The 19,162-nt window shown below is 43.8% G+C and overlaps 1 protein-coding gene across 1 annotated transcript in view; it reads left to right on the top strand.

Moving 5' to 3' along the window:
* The window catches only part of PDE10A (phosphodiesterase 10A), a gene marked incomplete at its 5' end in the record, with an annotated part of 578,327 nt that extends 574,285 nt beyond the window's left edge, over positions 1-4,042 (top strand). Inside the window, 2 exons of the mRNA XM_082669118.1 lie at positions 1,501-1,589; positions 3,840-4,042. Of these exons, the coding sequence (XP_082525244.1) occupies positions 1,501-1,589; positions 3,840-3,957 (207 nt within the window). The 3' untranslated portion in view covers positions 3,958-4,042. The remainder of the gene's footprint in view (positions 1-1,500; positions 1,590-3,839) is intronic.
* Between the last annotated feature and the right edge of the window lie 15,120 nt (positions 4,043-19,162).

Raw genomic sequence — 19,162 nt, 5'->3', positions numbered from 1 at the left:
GGTCATCACAGTGATTATCCTTTCCTGTCTTGTGCCTGCTTTTCATGTCACGTTGTAAAAGTCCTGTCCCACCCTGAGATTATATAAACATTTGCCTATATTTTCTTCAGTTATTTTTTTTATTTCATCACTTTATATTTAATTTGTTAATTCGTTTGGAATTTATCTTGTTATATGGATAAGATAGGGAGTCGATGACGTTAGCTTTTCCTTGTAAATAGTTGAGCACTCATCCCAATAGGGTGCGTAAGAGAACTGAAGATGTCGCCAGGGAATGAACTTTGTTCTCCTGTTACTTCACTAAGAGTAGTATGTTTCTGCCAAAATCCCAGATCCATTTATAGTATTAGAGAATTTTAAATACAATATTTCTGTGATCAGCTAGTACTTTACCAAATATATTGCTTCCGACTTGAGATTACTATGAAATTATTCTTTGCCATAAAAATAAAAGACTCTCCTTCCCAATAATTAGTCTCTCTCTCGAGACCTTCTGCACCATGGCATCTGCTAAATATTGACATAAGAAAGTCTGTGCATGAACTGTAAAGTTAAAAATGGAAATGCATTTATTCTAGCAAGATGACTCTGATGATAGACTTTACACCAGGAGAAAGCAGAAAGGAACCCAGTATATTTGACTCTTCTATATTCCCTGGTGTGTCTCACCGAAATTCAGTTAAGAAACCGGTAAGCCATGGTTTGCCGGTCACTTCATCTAAGGAGCCAGTTTTATCTTGTACATGTCGTCAACCATTAGGGCAGTTATTTGTAGCCAAACAGTCTGTGTTCTCTGGTTAATCATCCAGCAGCTCTTTTCCATGTGGCCTTCAAAGGCCAGTTGGGGCCCTCATCACTTATGTGCACAGTGGCCCAGAATAATTCCTAATAAAATCTTTAATATATTTTTAAAAGTATCACAGACTAAAAACTTTAAATTCCGACATATTGAGAGAGCTGTTACCTGAGAGGGCTATGATAAAGTCAGTGAGATTTGTCGTAGGTCAAAAAAAGGGAGGAAGGAGATGAAGAAAATTTCAGTAAACCCAGTGGGTACCAAAGCTAAGAGTAACAAATGAGACACCCAACAGTGGGTGATTCCTGAGTATTAAGTTGGTGAAGAGTCATCCGTGTAGAAAAATAGCAGATTTGACTTTGAAATGCTTAACACTTAAAGTGCTCAATTTGACCAGGGATAAAAATAGGGCCTGCATTATAACCGATCTATAAAGAGAATCCCATTGAATATTGTACTTGGGTTTTAGATTAACTTCTTTCTATGTTTTAAATTTTTATGTTTTACTTTGTGAATGTATTTCAATGAATTTTTAACCGTAATCTGCAGCAGTGTTCCTTGAGCCAAAGGTTACTTAGCAAAACCAGAACACTTCGTTTTTTAGGTAGGCTTGAGAAGTAGAAAATTCACTTGAGGAATATAGCGCTACTAGAATTGCTAACGTGCAGTTGTGTTTCTTGTCCGTGATTTTTGCACTGAGGCAGCTTGGATTCTACAATGCCGTGGCCATTCCCTGCTACACCACTCTCACCCAGATCCTCCCGCCCACAGAGCCTCTCCTGAAAGCCTGCAGGTATGCGCAGTAGTTCAACCTGGGATGCTGTTTTTTAAAAGATAAGAATGTATAGGATTTTATCTCCAAGTATATATGTGTCTTCACTACAGTTTACAATAAATGGGCTGTGTGTTTGCCTATGTAACAAGGATACATCAAGAGTATTTATTCCTAAAAAGTTTTCAAGTTTTGTTTGTTCGTTTTTATGACTCAGAGGTCCCCGCCCAATGCTGTTTTGAAGGAGACAATAATGTCTTTTCTGGGCTGCTGGTTTGGAAAGGGACCCAGTTTAAATCACACAGTTTATCATTTGAATGGAAGAGATGGAATCTTGAATGGCATCTTCTTTAAGTTTCATTTTCTTCCCAAAAGAAATGCAAGCCATCAACAGTTGATCAGAACAGATTTCTCTGTGTCCTCTCATCATCTTTTTGGAGGGCTAAACTCAGCTAAGAACGTTGGAAATTTTTTAAGATTTTCATCTTACTTTGAAAGGAAATTCCTTTGGGGAGGGCGAACGGTGATGAACATTGGCTGTGTGAGTTGATTCTCTGCAGGGGAATTGGTTTCAACACGATTTTTCTAACCACTCAGCCAGAACCACACTGAGGGGCTGGAGTGGATGCACCGTTGAGGGGAGGAGAACAGACATGTGACGAGATATTTGTAAACAAAATCCGAGGGTTTAGTGTGCTCCCATTCTCTGCTGTGGAAACGTATCTGATGAACTCATTCTTTAAGGAAAACAAACTAACAAGCAAGAAAATTTTTAAAAGATCCTGCTTTTTCCTTTTTAAGTGATTCTCTTTCTTCTCTGCTCCTGTGGAGATGAACAGAACATCCCAGTGTATTTTGTGGCACCATCACTGACCTTAATCAGTAGCTAGTTTCTGAAAATATTATCTTATTGCCTAAGGGCTCAGCCATGTGGACAGTTTGGAGTGTGAGTGAGTATTCATTCTTGATGGAGTCAGGTTGGAAAAATGTATGTCCCACCAAAGCGAAAAGAGAGTATCAATTGAAATCCAAGCAGCATGTTGTAAAAAAAAAAAAAAAAATAGATGCAGGCATTACTCAGAAGTTCTCTCTGTCCAAAAATTCTCTGTATTTGCGCTAAATATTTAGAACCAGCAGAATGAACGCTTGCTATTATTATCAAGCTCTGGGATTGTTATTCAGCTGTCTCAGCAGTTTTCATGCCTTCTTGCTACTGTGGACTTGGCTAAACCGCATAATCCCTTAAAGGCCATTTCAATACGATTAAAACTTGAAAAATTCATCATGTATCATTGTATCCAAGGAAACACAACAAAGTTAGTGGATGTTTTTTCCCCAATATATAAAAAAAATCTCTTCAGGTTCCGGGAAAATGATACCTGATGACATAGGACAAAAGCTAAAGTGTTACATTTTCCAGGTTATATTTTAGGGGTTTCTTTTGTCCAAAGATATCTTAGCAGGTCTTCTCTGCATGAATTTTGTGTTTGCTAATGATAAGGTTCCCTTCTGATTTTGACTTTGCGTGTGAGAAAGCAAGGTGCAAGGTGGGGAAATGTCGAGGAGGCCTCTGCGAGGTTAGCCGGGCCAGCAGGGTGGTGGTCAGGCAGCCGGAGTTCTCACACCATCGGAGGAGAGGAAGATGCTGCAGCCCTTGAGCTGCAGATACTGAGAGGGGAAGATAGGAGGTGGGGGAGTGAGGCTGTGTTTGAGACTAGAGGCCACCGGAGCACAAATACAACCTCGTAACGAGGAACTTTCAAAAATTTGTAGCAGGTGTAACTTATGGTGCCTTTCTAATACATGACACGGTGTTCAAAATAAGGCTTCTCCCCGGTCTCGCATGTGAAGGGGGTGGAGCCGCCCCGGGGGGACACACGCTTCCCCCCATGGGGTGGGAAGGCCTGGCCGGAGGTGTCGTTGGTGGATGAACTTGCGGCTCCGGGCCCCCTTCCACCCTTTCCTCCCATCCCGGGTGTCCTTGGTGGTCACCCATAGGCTCAGTCCCCTTTCCAGTGAATCGCAACTAAGAAACGAGCTGGTGGGACGGGGCTTTGGTGGTTGAGGCTCCTCTAAGGAGAGTGAGCAGTGGTGCTGAGTCGGGGGACGGGCTGGGAGCCTGCAAGCTGGTTATAGTCAAGGTCACCAGAGTCAAAACGACACCCTAAAGCCATCAGGCTGAGTTATGCCACAGGATGTGCGGATGATTGTTGGGACAGAGTCCAGAAATCCTTTCTGAAACAGCCCCTGTCGCTGCGTCTCTTATTCCAGGAATAACCTGAGCCAGTGGGAGAAGGTGATTCGAGGGGAGGAGAGTGCCGTGTGGATCTCGAACCCGCCGGCGGCCCAGGGGACCTCGGAGAAGCTGCCCGTGAAGATCGATGACTGATGGCCGCCCCTGAGCCCTCCCACCTGAAGATGTTCATCTTGCTTCTTTGACTTTTCTTCCTTTTATTTTTGTGGGGGGAACCTACACCTGGTAACTGGGATGCAGACCTCTTCAAGAAGGTACCATCAAGTAAACACATCCAGCAGACGGCTCCCTGCCAGGCTCCTCTGTACTGCGTCACAGACGGTGATCAGCCAGGACCAGAAATCCGCAGCCCCAGTGACTCCTTGTGAACTGGCCTTTTCTAATGGGCTAATATAGCTGAGGCCTTAATGGAAACGGACAATTGTTCGGAAGGGGGTACTTTTCCACTGTATCTTTCCAGTGAGGGTTAAAACGGTACTATTAGGATATTGTACTTTGGCTTTAACACCAGTGTTGCTTTGATGTTGTTGGTTATAAATAGGAACTTTTACGTGTTACTCTTGTGGATGTTCATGTGTGACCTACTTGTAATTAGCGTGAATCATAGCAGACAGCCTCAGACACGTGGCATCGAGGTTACAGAGTAAGAAGCGCCTTTCTGCAATCAGTGATGGAAAATCCATCCTTCTTCAGAGCCGCATGAACTAGAAGTTAGGTGGACTTAAAGCGTGTTCTGCAAGCTTATACTACAGGGCTTAGATGAATACATTTAACACTAAAGGAAGCAGATTTTCTGTCCCCTTGAGACGAGATGCAGGTATACATCATACTAAATCTCAGAAATCCAGGTATCAATTCCAAAAATGTCAGAGAATATTTTTTCTTGATTTTTTTCTTTATTGTAGTCTTGGCAAATTTCCTAAACCCTTTACATAAAGAACAAAATAAAAGCAAGGCATACAATTTTTTTTCAACGGACAAGTCTTACGGATGTCAAATGTGAATTTTTAACAATGATTCTTTGATGTTTTCACTCGATGTCATTGCAAAATCTTAAGCTCACATTCCAAGTGAAAGGGTTGTTCTACAAATTATTTAATGACAAGACCATACATTTCTCCTAAAGTCAATTAAACCGTAACATCTAAGCCTCCCGGAGTCTCCACTGCAAGCCGCACATTCAGCTCTTGTTCGTACTCCCCTCGTGCTCGTGCGCTCTCGACGGTCTTTCGTAAGCTCTCTGCCCTGGGCAGCTGCCTCGGGGCCCATCTCTGTTCTCTTTGCTCTGCTCAAGGTCAGATATCTACAGAGACACCTGCGTCTGCAGAGTCTCTCCTGTATCAGTTTTGGTAGGCTCATATTACTCTACAATGTAAATGTTTTGAAAAAATATACAAAAGTAATAGTCTGGACCCCCTCCTACAAGGATTATAAACCAGTCACTTCTGGTGCATAGTTAATGCTTTAAAGATTTTTAGCACAATGACATGGTAACCTCCGAAGCTGTGCAAGTCCTGACCTGAAGGAATTAGAGTCTCAGAAGCGCTAGGCTGAGCCATAACAAATGGCTTATCCGCGATCCTCGAAGCAGGAAGCTGGAATATTACTTTCAACAAAATAAATTTTTAAAAATATTCTTCTCCATATCCAATACTATACACATTGTTGTTCATATGAGCTTGGTTTTTGCAAAAATGATGAAATCAGGTGTTTCTATAATATGGTTTATTTGTGTTGCAGCAGAGTTAGCTATACATAAACATAGTTCTTATTTTAAAATTAACACTGTGTGTTCAGTTTCCTTATGGGCTTCTGAAAGTTGCCATCTTCCTTACATGGAGCTCCATTTGCTATTATAATTATACAATACGAGGTAAAATGAAATAACAAAAGAGAGAGAATACCACCGTGGCTAGATACACACACACACACGGATGTATGTAGCTGTGCACACACAGACATTCATGTAGGTACACACATGTATGTAGATACACACACACATATGTGTGAGAGAGAGAAAGGGAGAGAGAGGCAAACACATCTTTGAAAAGTAAAAATCAGCCCCATTCTTCAAAAAGTGATTTTTCATGTTGGAAAATGTATGTGGTTTGATATAGGGCTGACTAGAAAGAGTCCTTTCTCATGTTAATGTATTCACAGAACCGAATTCTAAAAAGTTGCATACATCCAAACTTTCTACAGCCAAATGTATGAAACTGGACCCATGAGATTCAACTTTAATCCCAAAAGTTACTTAGGTCATCTAACTGAACCTGGAGACTGAATTGCAAGGGGAAAGGAAATATCATTGAAGACTATTGTTTCATTAAAAGGATTTTAAAAGAGTGCATGAATTCTGCTTCTTGAAACAGACAACAGTCACGGAGGAGGAAATGCTCTGGCTATGTTTGCATTTTTAAGGTTGCTGTTCTGACATGATTATTAGAGAAAAGTATCTTATTTTGGCATACCCAGGTGTATTGCATTGTGTGACCTGTACTTTGAACAGTAGTTTCCCAAAGAAACGTGTATGGAGTTATCGGTTGGTTGATTTCTTGTGAAATAGTCATAATAGAAGCAAAGTTTGAACAAAGGACTGTATTCTAATGTAAACTGTTACTATTACTTTTACCATGTGTAAGATTGACTTAGGAATCATAGATTTACCTAAAATGAAAGGGCCTCAGATGCAGTGATATTTAGTTAACAATCTGTTTTGGAAAACACACAGTTAGGAGTATTTTGTATCTCGGCGGATTTATTTAGCAGACACGCTTTTGAGTTCTGTTTCGTCTTTTCCCCAGATTTTTTCTTTAAAGGGCAGATGGTTTTTATGGCCAAAAGTTTTGGTGAGTTTCTCATTAAAGTGGTATTTTATATTGGGCCAAAGTTTCCCTGTTCAGTATAAATTTGGTAATCAGCTGTGAGTATATGTAGAATATTTGATTTGCAAAATTTTTTATTGGTTGTGCTGATTTATAATAGATACAGTTTTATCATCAAATGCAATTATTCCATTCAGAGATAGTGAATATATTTTTTAACTAGAAATTTTCTTGGAAATGCATGCTAACAACGTGAACTATTGAACTTGGGCAGCGGAATAAAATTCTAAAAAATGCAAGTATCTGATTAATTACTAGTTGTGATTTAATTAAATAGAAAATCTTAAATGCAATTAATGTGGAAAGGAATTCTAAAAAATGACCCTTTTTTTTTTTTTTTTTTTTTTTTTTTGCGGTATGCGGGCCTCTCACTGCCGCAGCCTCTCCCGCCGCGGAGCACAGGCTCCGGACGCGCAGGCCCAGTGGCCACGGCTCATGAGCCCAGCTGCTCCGTGGCATGTGGGATTTTCCCGGACCGGGGCACGAACCCGTGTCCCCCGCATCGGCAGGCGGACTCTCAACCACTGCACCACCAGGGAAGCCCACAAATGACCCTTTTACTAGGGCAGGAATTGTGATCCATTTCCCAGCTTTAGTTATTTCTGAGAAGCACGTGAGAAACCAATGTTGGAAGAGAGACCAGGTTTTGAATTAGTCACACACCGTTGTCCTCCAGCCTGACTCTTCTTTCAATGGAAAAGCATCTGTGCAGACAATCACGGTACTGCTCGGGGTGACTTGTTCTCACAGCAGCAGAAACAGAGCTAATTCAGAACTAGATCCGCTCAGTGTAGGTTTCCTCTCTTTAGCATGCTTTTATGCAGTCACCCGCAGTGAGTTTTGCTTTCTTGGTCTATTCAAGCACAGTAGCTATGTTTGTACATGATACACATAGATGCATAAATCCTTAGCTTCCTGGATTGCTTAATAGATTTAGTTTTGAGTATTATGTTGCTGGTCTTTTAACCCAGAGTAGGGTTTGAGTTTTAATAGGACTAAGTGATTCACCACCCCTCGGCCTGTGCCTTTATTTTAAACTCTGTAATCTTAGCTCTTCATTCATATATTCATTGTTTTGCTTTCTTGCTTAACTATAATTAACAACATTTCAAGGGACACATCCATGGTTAATGTTATCAAGTGGAATGAGTTAGGATCATTCTCTCCTTATCAAATTTCTATCCCTTATTTTATTTCATTCACAGTCACCCTTGTGACCATAACCGATGAACTGTTCAGATTCAGTCTTTTTTGCAAGAACTTCCAAGAACTGTGACACTGATTATGATGTGATTTTGTTGGCTTTTTCAGGTACATATGCATGATTTAGATTTTGAAAATCACTTCTATCTTTGTATATTTCAAATGTATTTGCTTTCTACACTTGGCTGATTTTATTCAGGATTTAATTCTTTAAAAACATATTCATTTAGTCACCTTAGTGTTTCCCTTCTATTGCAAGTATTAATCTGATTTTAAAATCACTGTAAAATGTAAATTAGCCGAGTATGCTGTGAGTGATGGTTTCCCCAGGCTTGTCTGTAGTGCATGGCTAGTATATTTTTACCTTTGCATTAAGTATTTATCCTGATACACATTTTGCCAATTTCTTTAAGCACTTAAGTTTAAATTAGTGATACCCAATGCAGTGCTTACACTTTTTGTTTTTCGTCTTTTTTTTTTTTTTTTTTTTTTTACTGGATATTTTGGTTGTCTGAAGCACTAGATACATTTATGTGATGATAAGAATAGAAAAAAAGGAAGAAAACAGTTTTGATGCTGTTCTGGTTCTAAATTGAAAAGATGGGACAAAGTGAAAGACAAGAAACACGTTTGAAATCCAAAGAAGTATTACTACCTTCACCCGAACTCTAAGCTTTTCCCTTCTCTGACTGACAGTGGAAGGTCCTGCAGAGCTGACCGCCCTGAGAGGGTGCAGACCTGCGTGTACCTCTGCTGGGCACGGGTTAGCGTTACCCCAGGACCCAGGCCGAAACTTCCAGCCAGATCACGCTTGCCAATTAGGGTAGTCGGTTTCCACACGTCAAGTTTCAGCTAGTACTTTTGAGGAACCGTACATTCACTGAAGCTTAAGTGGAAAGGTTTTATTCCTATTGCAGGATAAGTTTTAAAAGTGTGTTATCCAGTACCCTAGTCCACCTAAAATATCACCCTATCCTGGGCATTGCAGCTTTTGTTTTTTCTTTAGTTCCCAGTCCTGTGCCGTATCGCAAATATACTGTGTAAACCACATATGGGAACACTCTTCTCCATATGACCTGTTGTCTGGTGTATGCCCTTTATATTCACTTAGTGTGCACACTGAGAGTAGATGTCGTTGTAGAAGGTGTTTCTATACCACACCCCCCACCTGTTCACCAGAACCCACCCAGTGACCCACTGGAAAAAGTGTGCGTGCCCAGAACACTGTGAAACAGTTACCAAAATTTGTAGAAATGCAGCATCTTGACTCTTTCTGAAAAGAAGGGGTGACTTTTTTTTTTTTTTTACAAGTCCTTATGAACAAAGGAGATCCTCTATCCCTGCCTAGCCAAGGCAACTAAGAGTTTGCTGGTGATAATCTCCTTGCTGACCAGAAGCTGCTGGAGTGGAATACAGGTTACAAGCTGTCAAAAATACAACACTCATGATAAGCTGATTCGTAGAGTCAATGGATCTGTATCCAAAGTTTTAATGGGCTCACTTTTGGAAGGAGAAGGAATTTTGAGTTAACAATGTCCAACTTCATTACAGTTAATAAGTTATAAATTTAAAAATATTTTATATGTATGACATATAAAAACTTTGTAAAATGCACAAGTGCAATAATTTAAAGAGGTCTTAATTTTGCATTTATAAATTATAAATATTGTACATGTGTGTAATTTTTTCATGTATTCATTTGCAGTCTTTGTATTTAAAAGAAACCTTTACTGTCATGTTTGTATAATATAACAATAATCACTGATTATAACCTAGGCAAGTTGTAAATAAATTCATAATTCAAACAGCCAGTATATATGCATATATGGGTGTTACTCTGCAAAATGTTTGTTTTACTTACATGCTTAGAGCAGCAAGAAACCTTTGTTGATATGTAATTATACATTTAAAGTATATATATATGTATGATACATGAAATATATGTAGAGATGTTCATAATTTTAATGGCTATCCTTCGGTGTGAATAATTGAATACAAGAGTTTTTAAAATATCACCTTTCACGTTTATCATTTGTTCTCACGTGTGGGGAAGGTAAGAGATATTTGCAGCTTCATAAAAGTTCATGTGCAAACACTCCAAGGCTTGTCTGCAGAGGAGAGACCAAGTTCACACTGGAGCAACGTGGGATGTTTGCTTCAGCCATTTTCTAGCAGAAAGGATGAGACAACATAAAACGTTAAAGTTTACACGATGATTTGTATTAACTCCACTGTGTCATTTTAAAAGTGAAAAGACTCTCTGGGAAAAGTGTGGTCTTTTAGAAAGACTGCTTCATGTTACAAAACTCATGAGCCCCAGTGCCAAGGCTGGTTCCTGAAACAGCTTCCCCGCTGGCAGGGCTCCCAGGACCAGTCCAAGCCCACATGGCTTAAGAGTGGGAAGGACTCCACGGGGCGGGCGTGTTTACACTAAGCGCTGGGATTCTCTCTGCTAGGAAAAAAAGATGTTCTCAGCTCAACTCACAGTATCCTCATGGCTTCATCTTTAAAACTCCGCTTAAAGTAATGGTGTTTATTTGGCACTCTCTGCTTGCCGTCAGGTGGGCAGGGAAATGATAACTATTTAAGACCAGAATGTTAAAGCTGAATCGCATCCCAAGACCCTCTCGAACCAAACACATATTAGAGCTACATTTGGGAGTGAATGAAATAAATGTTGCCTGGAATAAAGACCTGTTGCATTGTTAAACATGGGTGTCCACGGCCTTGTTCCTTGTTAAGTAGAGGAACGTAGAAAGACCTTAAAATGGAATTCTGCACACCAAACTCTTACGAATGGACTGCTCTCCGAGTGCACAGCACTGTGCATGTTGTAGACAAGATTTTTGTTCGATATTCATTTCCTGTGAAACTGTATCAAATGTTTACTGTGTTAAAAATAAATTTCATGAGCTAATATCTCCAGAAACTTATTTGGTAATCGAGCGTGCAGATTGGTTCTCTGTAAGGCTGATCTGAATTTGAACCCTTATCTTTATTACACAGGTTTGACTTTTCCATCAGACTTACCATAACCGAGAGCTATTTCCACACCAGAGGAACCCTAAAAACACAACACTATTAAGCAAACATTTTTTCAGCAAGTGTGTCGGGCGCCTGATGTTCCGGGAAGTGCAGGGAGGGGCGGCTGGGAGTCAAGGGCAGGACGCAAGTCTTCCTTCCCCGAGGCCTTCTGTCACCTTACTGTGACTTGCTGTGCCCTTGTCCCCTCCTGTGATGACTGTTTTCAGAGGCCCAGTTCTGGGAGAGACAAAAGGGAAACGACGTATTTTTTGACCTGAGAATCTCACGTATTTAACAAGACAGTTTTTTAAATCTTCCAAATAATACACGAATGATGCGGTTTGCAAGAGGACGGAGCCTGATGAAACAGAAACCTCTCCACCCTCCCCACGGCCCTCTCCCACCATCACGTGAAAGGGAGCCGTTGAGATTTGTCCTCGGTTGATGTTGAGGGGAGAAAGGAAAGGGACTAGAAAAGAAAAGCAGGCATTTGTGTGAAACACCAACTTCCAAATGTTTATTTGGTAACGGTATACATTTCGATAACGTCGGCCTTGTTGATGTCCGTGTCATTAATTAGGTAGAATTCTTGCTCAGAACGATATTTTTAGAATAGGGTAAATGCTCAGTCATCAACAAAAAAGTCAAACATTTTAACACCCAGAATGACTAAGATACATTATTATATTAATGTATGGTAAGAAAATAACACTTACCTGCTTACTTGGCAGTAACTAAAGAAGCCATGCATCAAAATACCTGTTTCCTAAGCCTTCCTGGTAAACTGAATTCTGTCCTTGTGAAACTATGACTGTCAGAGTTTGGACTTGAGGGTCACTGGTTTGACCTTCCACCAGCAACTCGAGGTCACTTACTCGCCACCTCTGGTAGATGGTCCTCCAAGTGGACACTGCTTCAGGGGTGGAGAACACGTTCCCATCATGCAAACCAGACCATTGCCCGACGGCTCTGGCTGCCAGAGAGCTTTTGCTAAAGTTGTCCTGATATCTGTAGCTTGATGATTTTTCTTCCGAGACGCTAGTTCTGTACTTGCAGCGACACAGGTACCTCCACTTCCTCTTTCATCGGACCGCCTTTCAGTTACCTATCGGGACGCTATCTGGCCTCCTGCGCTTAAGCTAGTCTCATTTAAAACAGTGTAACTTGGCTCAGGGGCCCGTGCAATTCTCGACATCCTCCCCATAGGAATTTGCCGGTGGCCTTCTGCTGGGCCTGTACTTACTAGAGAACCTGTCGGGGTCATCAGCTGGCACTCTGGGTGCATCTCCTACCCCTCCCGTCTCCGTGGCTCTGTCATCCCAAGGCGCACCTGTTCTTGGCTCTTCCCACGTGTCCTCTCATGAACACGCCCCATAATGATCTCTCTCGGGATAACCTCCGTCTGGCTTCTGCTGAGTGCATCCTGAGAGGCACGAGTGTTCAAGAATCTCTGTTCCTCTCGCTCAGTGATCTGCTCCCTCCTGACTGTGCTCACTCGGGACAGGGACGCACCCCAAGCCCGGACGGAAATAACAGAGGTTAACATATATTGAGCACTTACTATGTGACTGGCCCTCTAGGTACTACTTGGATCAACTGAGTATTGGACAATTCTATATATTATGCATGCTGTTGCCCCCATTTAAAGGTGAGGAAAATGAAACCCAAGGAAGTTAAGTAGCTGGTGAAAGAGAAAGCAGGCTGGGCTCGTCCAGGGCCAGAGACCCACCCACAAGCACCCTGCCGTCCTGGGTGAGCCTGGCTTCGCTGCCTGCTGGTAAAGGGCGCCTCTTGACTAACGTAGACACGTGGAACCTTGGAGGCGCCCGTGAAGACCGGCCCCAGAGCACGTGGTACTTTATAAGCAAGCCTCCTTCCCTGCCCTGCCTCGGTGAGGACCTGAACGGGGACTCAAAGGCGAGAAACCGCACTCAGCTGTCGAGCTGCAAAATCACACGGGGAAACTCAGATGAAGTCTTAAGAGAAACGCTTCTATGGGTGTTTATAAGCTGACAGTCCGGCTGAAAAGAGTTGTCCCCAGACCGTTCTGTCCCGGTACTGAGGGTCGCATGGACCCGGGGAGGACGGACTGTGGAGAAGAAAGCTGTCGAGCTGTCAGCGTGGCGTCTCCACCAGGTGAGAACCGTGCAGGGGGGGATTCACCCCAGACCTGTTCTGTGGAATCTGATCAACTGGATCCTGGCGCCCACTTTTTTCCTAGAGCTTGGAGAGTGGGTGCAGGTCGCAGCTGAAGCCTCAATCAGCCTGCGGGGCGGGCTGCCTGGGCCGCTGGGTGAACACAGCCCACGTCCTGCTCTGGGGGTCACAGCCCTGCTCTGGTGGGGGGGGTCACGGCCCTGCTCTGGGGGGAGGGTCACAGCCCCGCTCTGGGGGGTCACAGCCCCGCTCTGGGGGGAGGGTCACGGCCCCGCTCTGGGGGGTCACGGCCCCGCTCTGGGGAGGTCACAGCCCCGTTCTGGGGAGGTCACAGCCCCGCTCTGGGGAGGTCACAGACCCGCTCTGGGGGTCACGGCCCCACTCTGGGGGTCACAGCCCCGCTCTGGGGGTGTCACAGCCCTGCGGACCTCCTTCCTGTGACGGCAGCACGTGCTGAGTGGTTAGGGGGTAAAGGGGAGGGACACTGCCTCCGAGAAACCAGCCAGAGGAGCACAGACTGGCTCAGGGGACATCCCTGAGCACAGATGGGCAAGGACCAGGCAGGAGAGAGCAGCCATAGCTCCCCCCTCGCCCCCCAACCAGGCTACAACCCAGCACAGCCCGCTCCTGAGCCCGCATGACAGCACCCACCCGTTACCCCGCACCCCCTGCAGCCACGCCCAGAATTCAGGTGGAACGGAGCAGGGAGACAGGCTTTTAATTTGACTGATTTAAAACCCAAGGGACTTCAGGACACACTAAGTTTACTACAACTGACCCCATCATGCCTGAATTCAGTTTCCACATTGGACAAATCAGGAAATCAAGGCACGTTAAATACAGTTCTAGAAAACTAGTTACATTTTTTTTTTTTCACTGAATTCAGGGCCAGTGAAATGTGTCTTTGCTATCTTGATATAGCTTATTCTGGGTTCAAATTCTTCGTTCCAATAGTTTAGAGATTTATTTAACTTCTACTTTGCCAGCGTTGGCCTGAGAGTGACATGGAATTTACTAGAGTGAACGCGTGCGTCTGTGTGTCACAGTGTTGGCGAATCATAATGCGGTGCCGTCACCAAGGCGGAGTTTCCTCGCTAGGGGAAGTGTTAAAATTCCCTTTGTAAAAGTTGCTTCTCTTTCAGAATAAAAGTGCTACTTTTATTCAATATCCTATTAACATTCACGGTCCAACTGAGTCAGCCCAGGAGGATGAGTCAGGGTTCCCCAGAGAAGCAGAGCCAATGGGCTATACACCTGCACGTGTCTGTACGTACGTACGAATGTCTATATATATCCCGCTGGCTCTGTTTCTGTGTAGGACCCTAACACACACACGCACACGCACACACACACACACACACACACATTTATTACGAAGGATTGGCTCACGCAATTACGGAGGCTGACAAGCCCCACCATCTGCCGCCTGCAAGCTGGGGACCCAGGGGAGCTGGTGGCTTAGCTTCTAAATTCTAGTCTGAGTCCTATGACCTCAGAGCCAGGAGCAGCGATGGTGTCAGTCTCATTGCAGGGGCAGGAGAAGACCAGCGTCCGGGCTCAGGGTCAGGCAGAGGGAGCAGCCCCACCACCCCTGCCTTCTGTCTATTCCGGCCCCCAGCAGCTTGGATGGGGCCACCCCCACTAGGGAAGGTGATCCGCTTCATGCTGCACCGATTCCAATGCTCACCTGATCCAGCGACAGCCTCCCAGATGCGCCGAGACTTCTGTTCAGCCGAATATCTGGTCCCCGCAGCTCAGGCATTGACACGTAACATGGACCCTCACATGGACCCTCACAGCACGATGGTGCTTTCTTCTATCAATCAGGGCGCTGACTGTTATTTGTAAATCGTTCTCCAGCTCACAGAGTCCTCCTCGGATCTCTGCTCTTTATGTGTGTGCTGCCTTTTGTTTTGGCCCTTTTGCCTCCTTCCAAAGTGCGCTGTAGAATCCAGCTGCACACTGCCCTGCTCCGGAGGCTTTGGCCAGTGGTACTGCCACTCGGGCGCTCGAACAGCTCTGCTGTCATTTCCCCGGCTGTGGTGAATTCTGACCGCGAGTCTGGCTCTGTTCCAGGCACTGGGCATCCAGCCACGAATGAAAACAAGAGAAACGCTGCTTTCAAGGAGTGTACATGCAAGTGTGGAAAGACGGATGAGAAGCGAGCAAGCCAGACAGTACATAACGTGTCAAATGGGGACAGCTGTGAGGAAGAAAAGCAGGGCGGGGGGTGAGGGACAGGGGGGGATATCTCTAATGAGGTGGCATTTTAGCAGATTCCTGATCAAGTGACCTTGGGGTAGGTAACAGTTGCTTGGATATGACACAAAAACTATCAGCGATAAAACAAATAGATCAACCAGACTTCACTAACATTAAAAATATTTGTGCTTCAAAGGACAAAAAGTGAAAAAAGTGAAAAGACAACCCCCTACAATGGAAGAAAATATTTACACATCATAGATGCGATAAGGGACTTGTGTCCAAAATATATAAAAAACTCTTTCAACAATAAAACAACAATCCAATTTCAAAATAGAAAAGGATTTGAATAGATGTTTCTCCAAAGAAGATATATAAATGGCCGATGAGCACATACAAAGTTGCTCTACGTCATTCGTTGTTCGGGAAATACAAACCAAAGCACAATAGTGTACCGGGTCACTGCTACTGCAATGGCTAAAACCAAAAGGACAGACAATAACAAGTGTTTGGCAAAGATGTGGAGAAAGTACAGCTATCACACGTTGCTTGTGGGATTGTAAGATGGTGTGGCCACTTCGGAAAACAGTTTGGCCATTCCTCAACATGTTCAACTTAGAGTTTCCATATAACCCAGCTATTCCCCCCCTAGTTACATATTCAAGAAAAATAAAAACTTATTCATACAATACCTTGTACACACATGTTCACAGCAGCATTACTCATAATATTGAAAAAGTGGAAACAAACCCAATGTCTGTTAACTGGTGAGTGTATACTCAGAGGTGGTCCATCCACCCAATGGAAAATTATTGAGTCATGAACAGGAATGAAGCGCTGAGACCTGCTAAAATGTGGGTGAAACCTTGAAAACATTATGTTCAGTGAAAGAAGCCAGTCATAAAAGACCACACACAGTATGATTTCATTTATATAAAATGTTCAGAGGAGGTGAATTCATAGAGATAGAAAACTAGATCAGTGGTTACCAGGGGCTGGGGGACATGAAGATGAGGAATGATGCCAGTGTGTAGAGGGTTCCTTTCTGTGATGACGAAAAAAACTGTCCTCAAAATAGACAGTGGTGATGGCCGCACGATTTTATGAACATACTGTAAACCACTGAAATGTGAATGTAGCACTAACCACTGAATAGACACTTCAAAAGAGTGAATCTTATGGTATGTTAATTATATTTCAATAAAACTTACGGAAAAGAATGTGTAATTGATTATGTTACGTTGGATACGTTACAAAGAAAAACCTACAAGTCCAGAATGCTCCTCAAAACAAAAAGAAGGAATAAATCCAATAGGCAGTTTTGGAGGTGACCACAATACCAACTCCTTTCTTGAAAAGAGGCAATTAAAGGTAAGAATAAAATACTTCCCTCTTTAGGAGATGAGATTCCAAACTGATGAGGGAAAGCCCTTTTTACAGAATTGCATCTCATCAGTGTGGATGACGTGAAAGTGGAAATAACCATTTGCAACCCCTCGGAGCCAATTGATTCGGGCGAGGAATATCCCCGGATGCGAAAGATTCTTGGAAACCTGGCGGCTTCATGACCTCAAAGCATTACCTCGCAGCATCCCTGCTGATCACAAAGGGAAAACGCATCACCACAGTAACAAGATACTGTGTTCGCCCCTCCAGATGCAGTGATCAGACTTTACATTACTCATAGTGGAAAGTACAGATCACCACCCGTGAAGGACTCTTACTTACCAAGATGTTTTGACTTAAATATACTTGGGCCTTAGACTCACTTCCACTTTGTAGGTGATATAAGGCAGGCAGCACAAAACAACCACAGCACAAAAGAAAGAACCAGGCACACCTCAAAGTAGACGGTGCATGAGACAACTGGCCTGGTCTTCTCAAAGGGCCACTGTCATTAAAAAAATGGAAAAGTGTGACTGTTTTAGGTGAAAAAAGCACAACTCTGTGACTATATTAGAAAGCATCTAATTGTAAACATTAAACGGGTGAATTGTACACCATGTAAATTATATATCAAAGCTGTTTAAAGAAAGAGGCAGCAACTAAATGTATGGGTTCCTGTTTGAAAATACAGCTAGGAATGATATTTTGTGGATGATTAAGGAAAACCTGAATATCGGGCTAGGTATCAGCAGACAGAAAGCAAAGACTTACTTTTCTTCAGCGTGATAGTGTCCTGTGGTTATGGAGGAGAAGGCGGGTGCCGTAGTATTTAGGGCTAAAGACTTGTGATGTCTACCACCGATTCTCAAAAATGTCAGCAAAAATGATGGAGGGAGAGATAAAGTGAATAAGTCAAAATGTTAATATTTGAATCCGGGTGGTTGTTTAGTCTACTGTTGTTTTTTTGAAAGAATAGTACATGGTACATTTAGTGGGCATGAGTTTTACTCTACAATATAGGTGTATAAAAGTGATAATTTTCAAAACTCAGATCTGACTGATCATTCCCCTTCCCGCCAGCTGGTGGGAACATCATCCCATTTATCACGGGCGACCTCCTCAACGTCGTGTGAGAGCCCCCAGCTCTGGGTGCAGGGCGCCTCTCTGCTGGGCTCCACACTGGGTCCCGAGGACGTGCCCTTGTCCAGGGCAGTTGGAGAGCAGGATTGGTGCAAGGCCCTTCTGAGATGGGGTCCACCCTGGGTATCTGGGGGTCCACTCTGATGTCCTGCTCTTTGGACGCTATGAGAGACGAGTGCCGCTGGAGGAGCCCCACCCACTTCTCTCGAGGCCTTGGACCCTCCTCTCTCTCTTCTACTACCCACTCCATCCCCACCCCACAAAGGCTCTTTTCTTTTCTTCTCTCCTGGGCACACTTCCTCCAATGAAATGAGGTTTCCAAAACACACACTAAAAACAAGAAAGGAGAGTCACTCCATACAAGGTCAGCTCTCTGCCTGCATCATAAACCTCCCCAAGAACTGAGAAATCTGGAGGACAGAGCACAGATTCTATGGCTGTAAATTCCCCTGCAAGGCCCCCAATCCCACCACCAAAACCAGAGAAACAGCTGTGGGTGCCACTCCGTTTAAGGAAAAAGATGTTTTACGAAGGAAGTTCATTTAGCATTTCTCAAAGCATGTTGCACAGAGTGGAACCTTGAAGAAAAAAAGGTCTGTGATGAAATAACTTTGGGGGCTGCTGGAAGGAGAGAATGGGTGAAGACACTCCCACTCCAGCAGATGCTGAGTGTAAACCCTTCTCAGCATTGGCTCAGACTATCCGTCAGGTGCATCTTGTGCAGGATGGAGAAGGTGGCAAACAGGCACAGGGTTGTCCAGGGCCCCATCACTTGGCCAGGAGCCGGGAGCTCTGTGCCCTGCCAGGCGGGCTGGTGACAGCCTGGATTCCTGGCTGCAGAGTCGCACCTGGAACCAGACTCCATCTCAACTTTAAAATATCACTTAGACGTATTTCTCTTATATTGATGTAAACTCTGGCTTGATTTCTTATGAGAGTAACAGTGTTCCCCCACTTTTCTCTTCCACATCGCTGGGAAAAGGGCCATTGGACGAACAGAAGGAAGAACCCTCCTCTTCTGCACCCGATCTGCCTTCCCCAGGAGATCTTCTCACTCGCTCTCAAAACCCAGGAGACTCTGATAGATTCCTAAGGCTTGTCAACCGGGCAAAAGCGGCCGGTTCCCAGCGGTGCAATCACCACCGTCTCTGGGTTTGTTTTGGGGAACCCACAGGCCGCCATGATTATTTTTAAAGGTGAGCAACTCTTTATCCCGATGAAAAACCAGCGATTCAAAGGATGAGTCAGAAACAGGCCGTGTAGGGAAACATCCGGATGGTTTGTTTCCTGTAGCGACAGGGACCGTCTTCCTCCGGCTCTGCCTGCGTCCCTTGGGAGGGTCC

Source organism: Grampus griseus, assembly GCF_964374135.1.
Source record: "Grampus griseus genome assembly, chromosome: 13".
Taxonomy (NCBI): Eukaryota; Metazoa; Chordata; class Mammalia; order Artiodactyla; family Delphinidae; genus Grampus; species Grampus griseus.
Note: the sequence above shows the minus strand (reverse complement) of the source record. Positions and strands in the feature narration are given on the sequence as shown.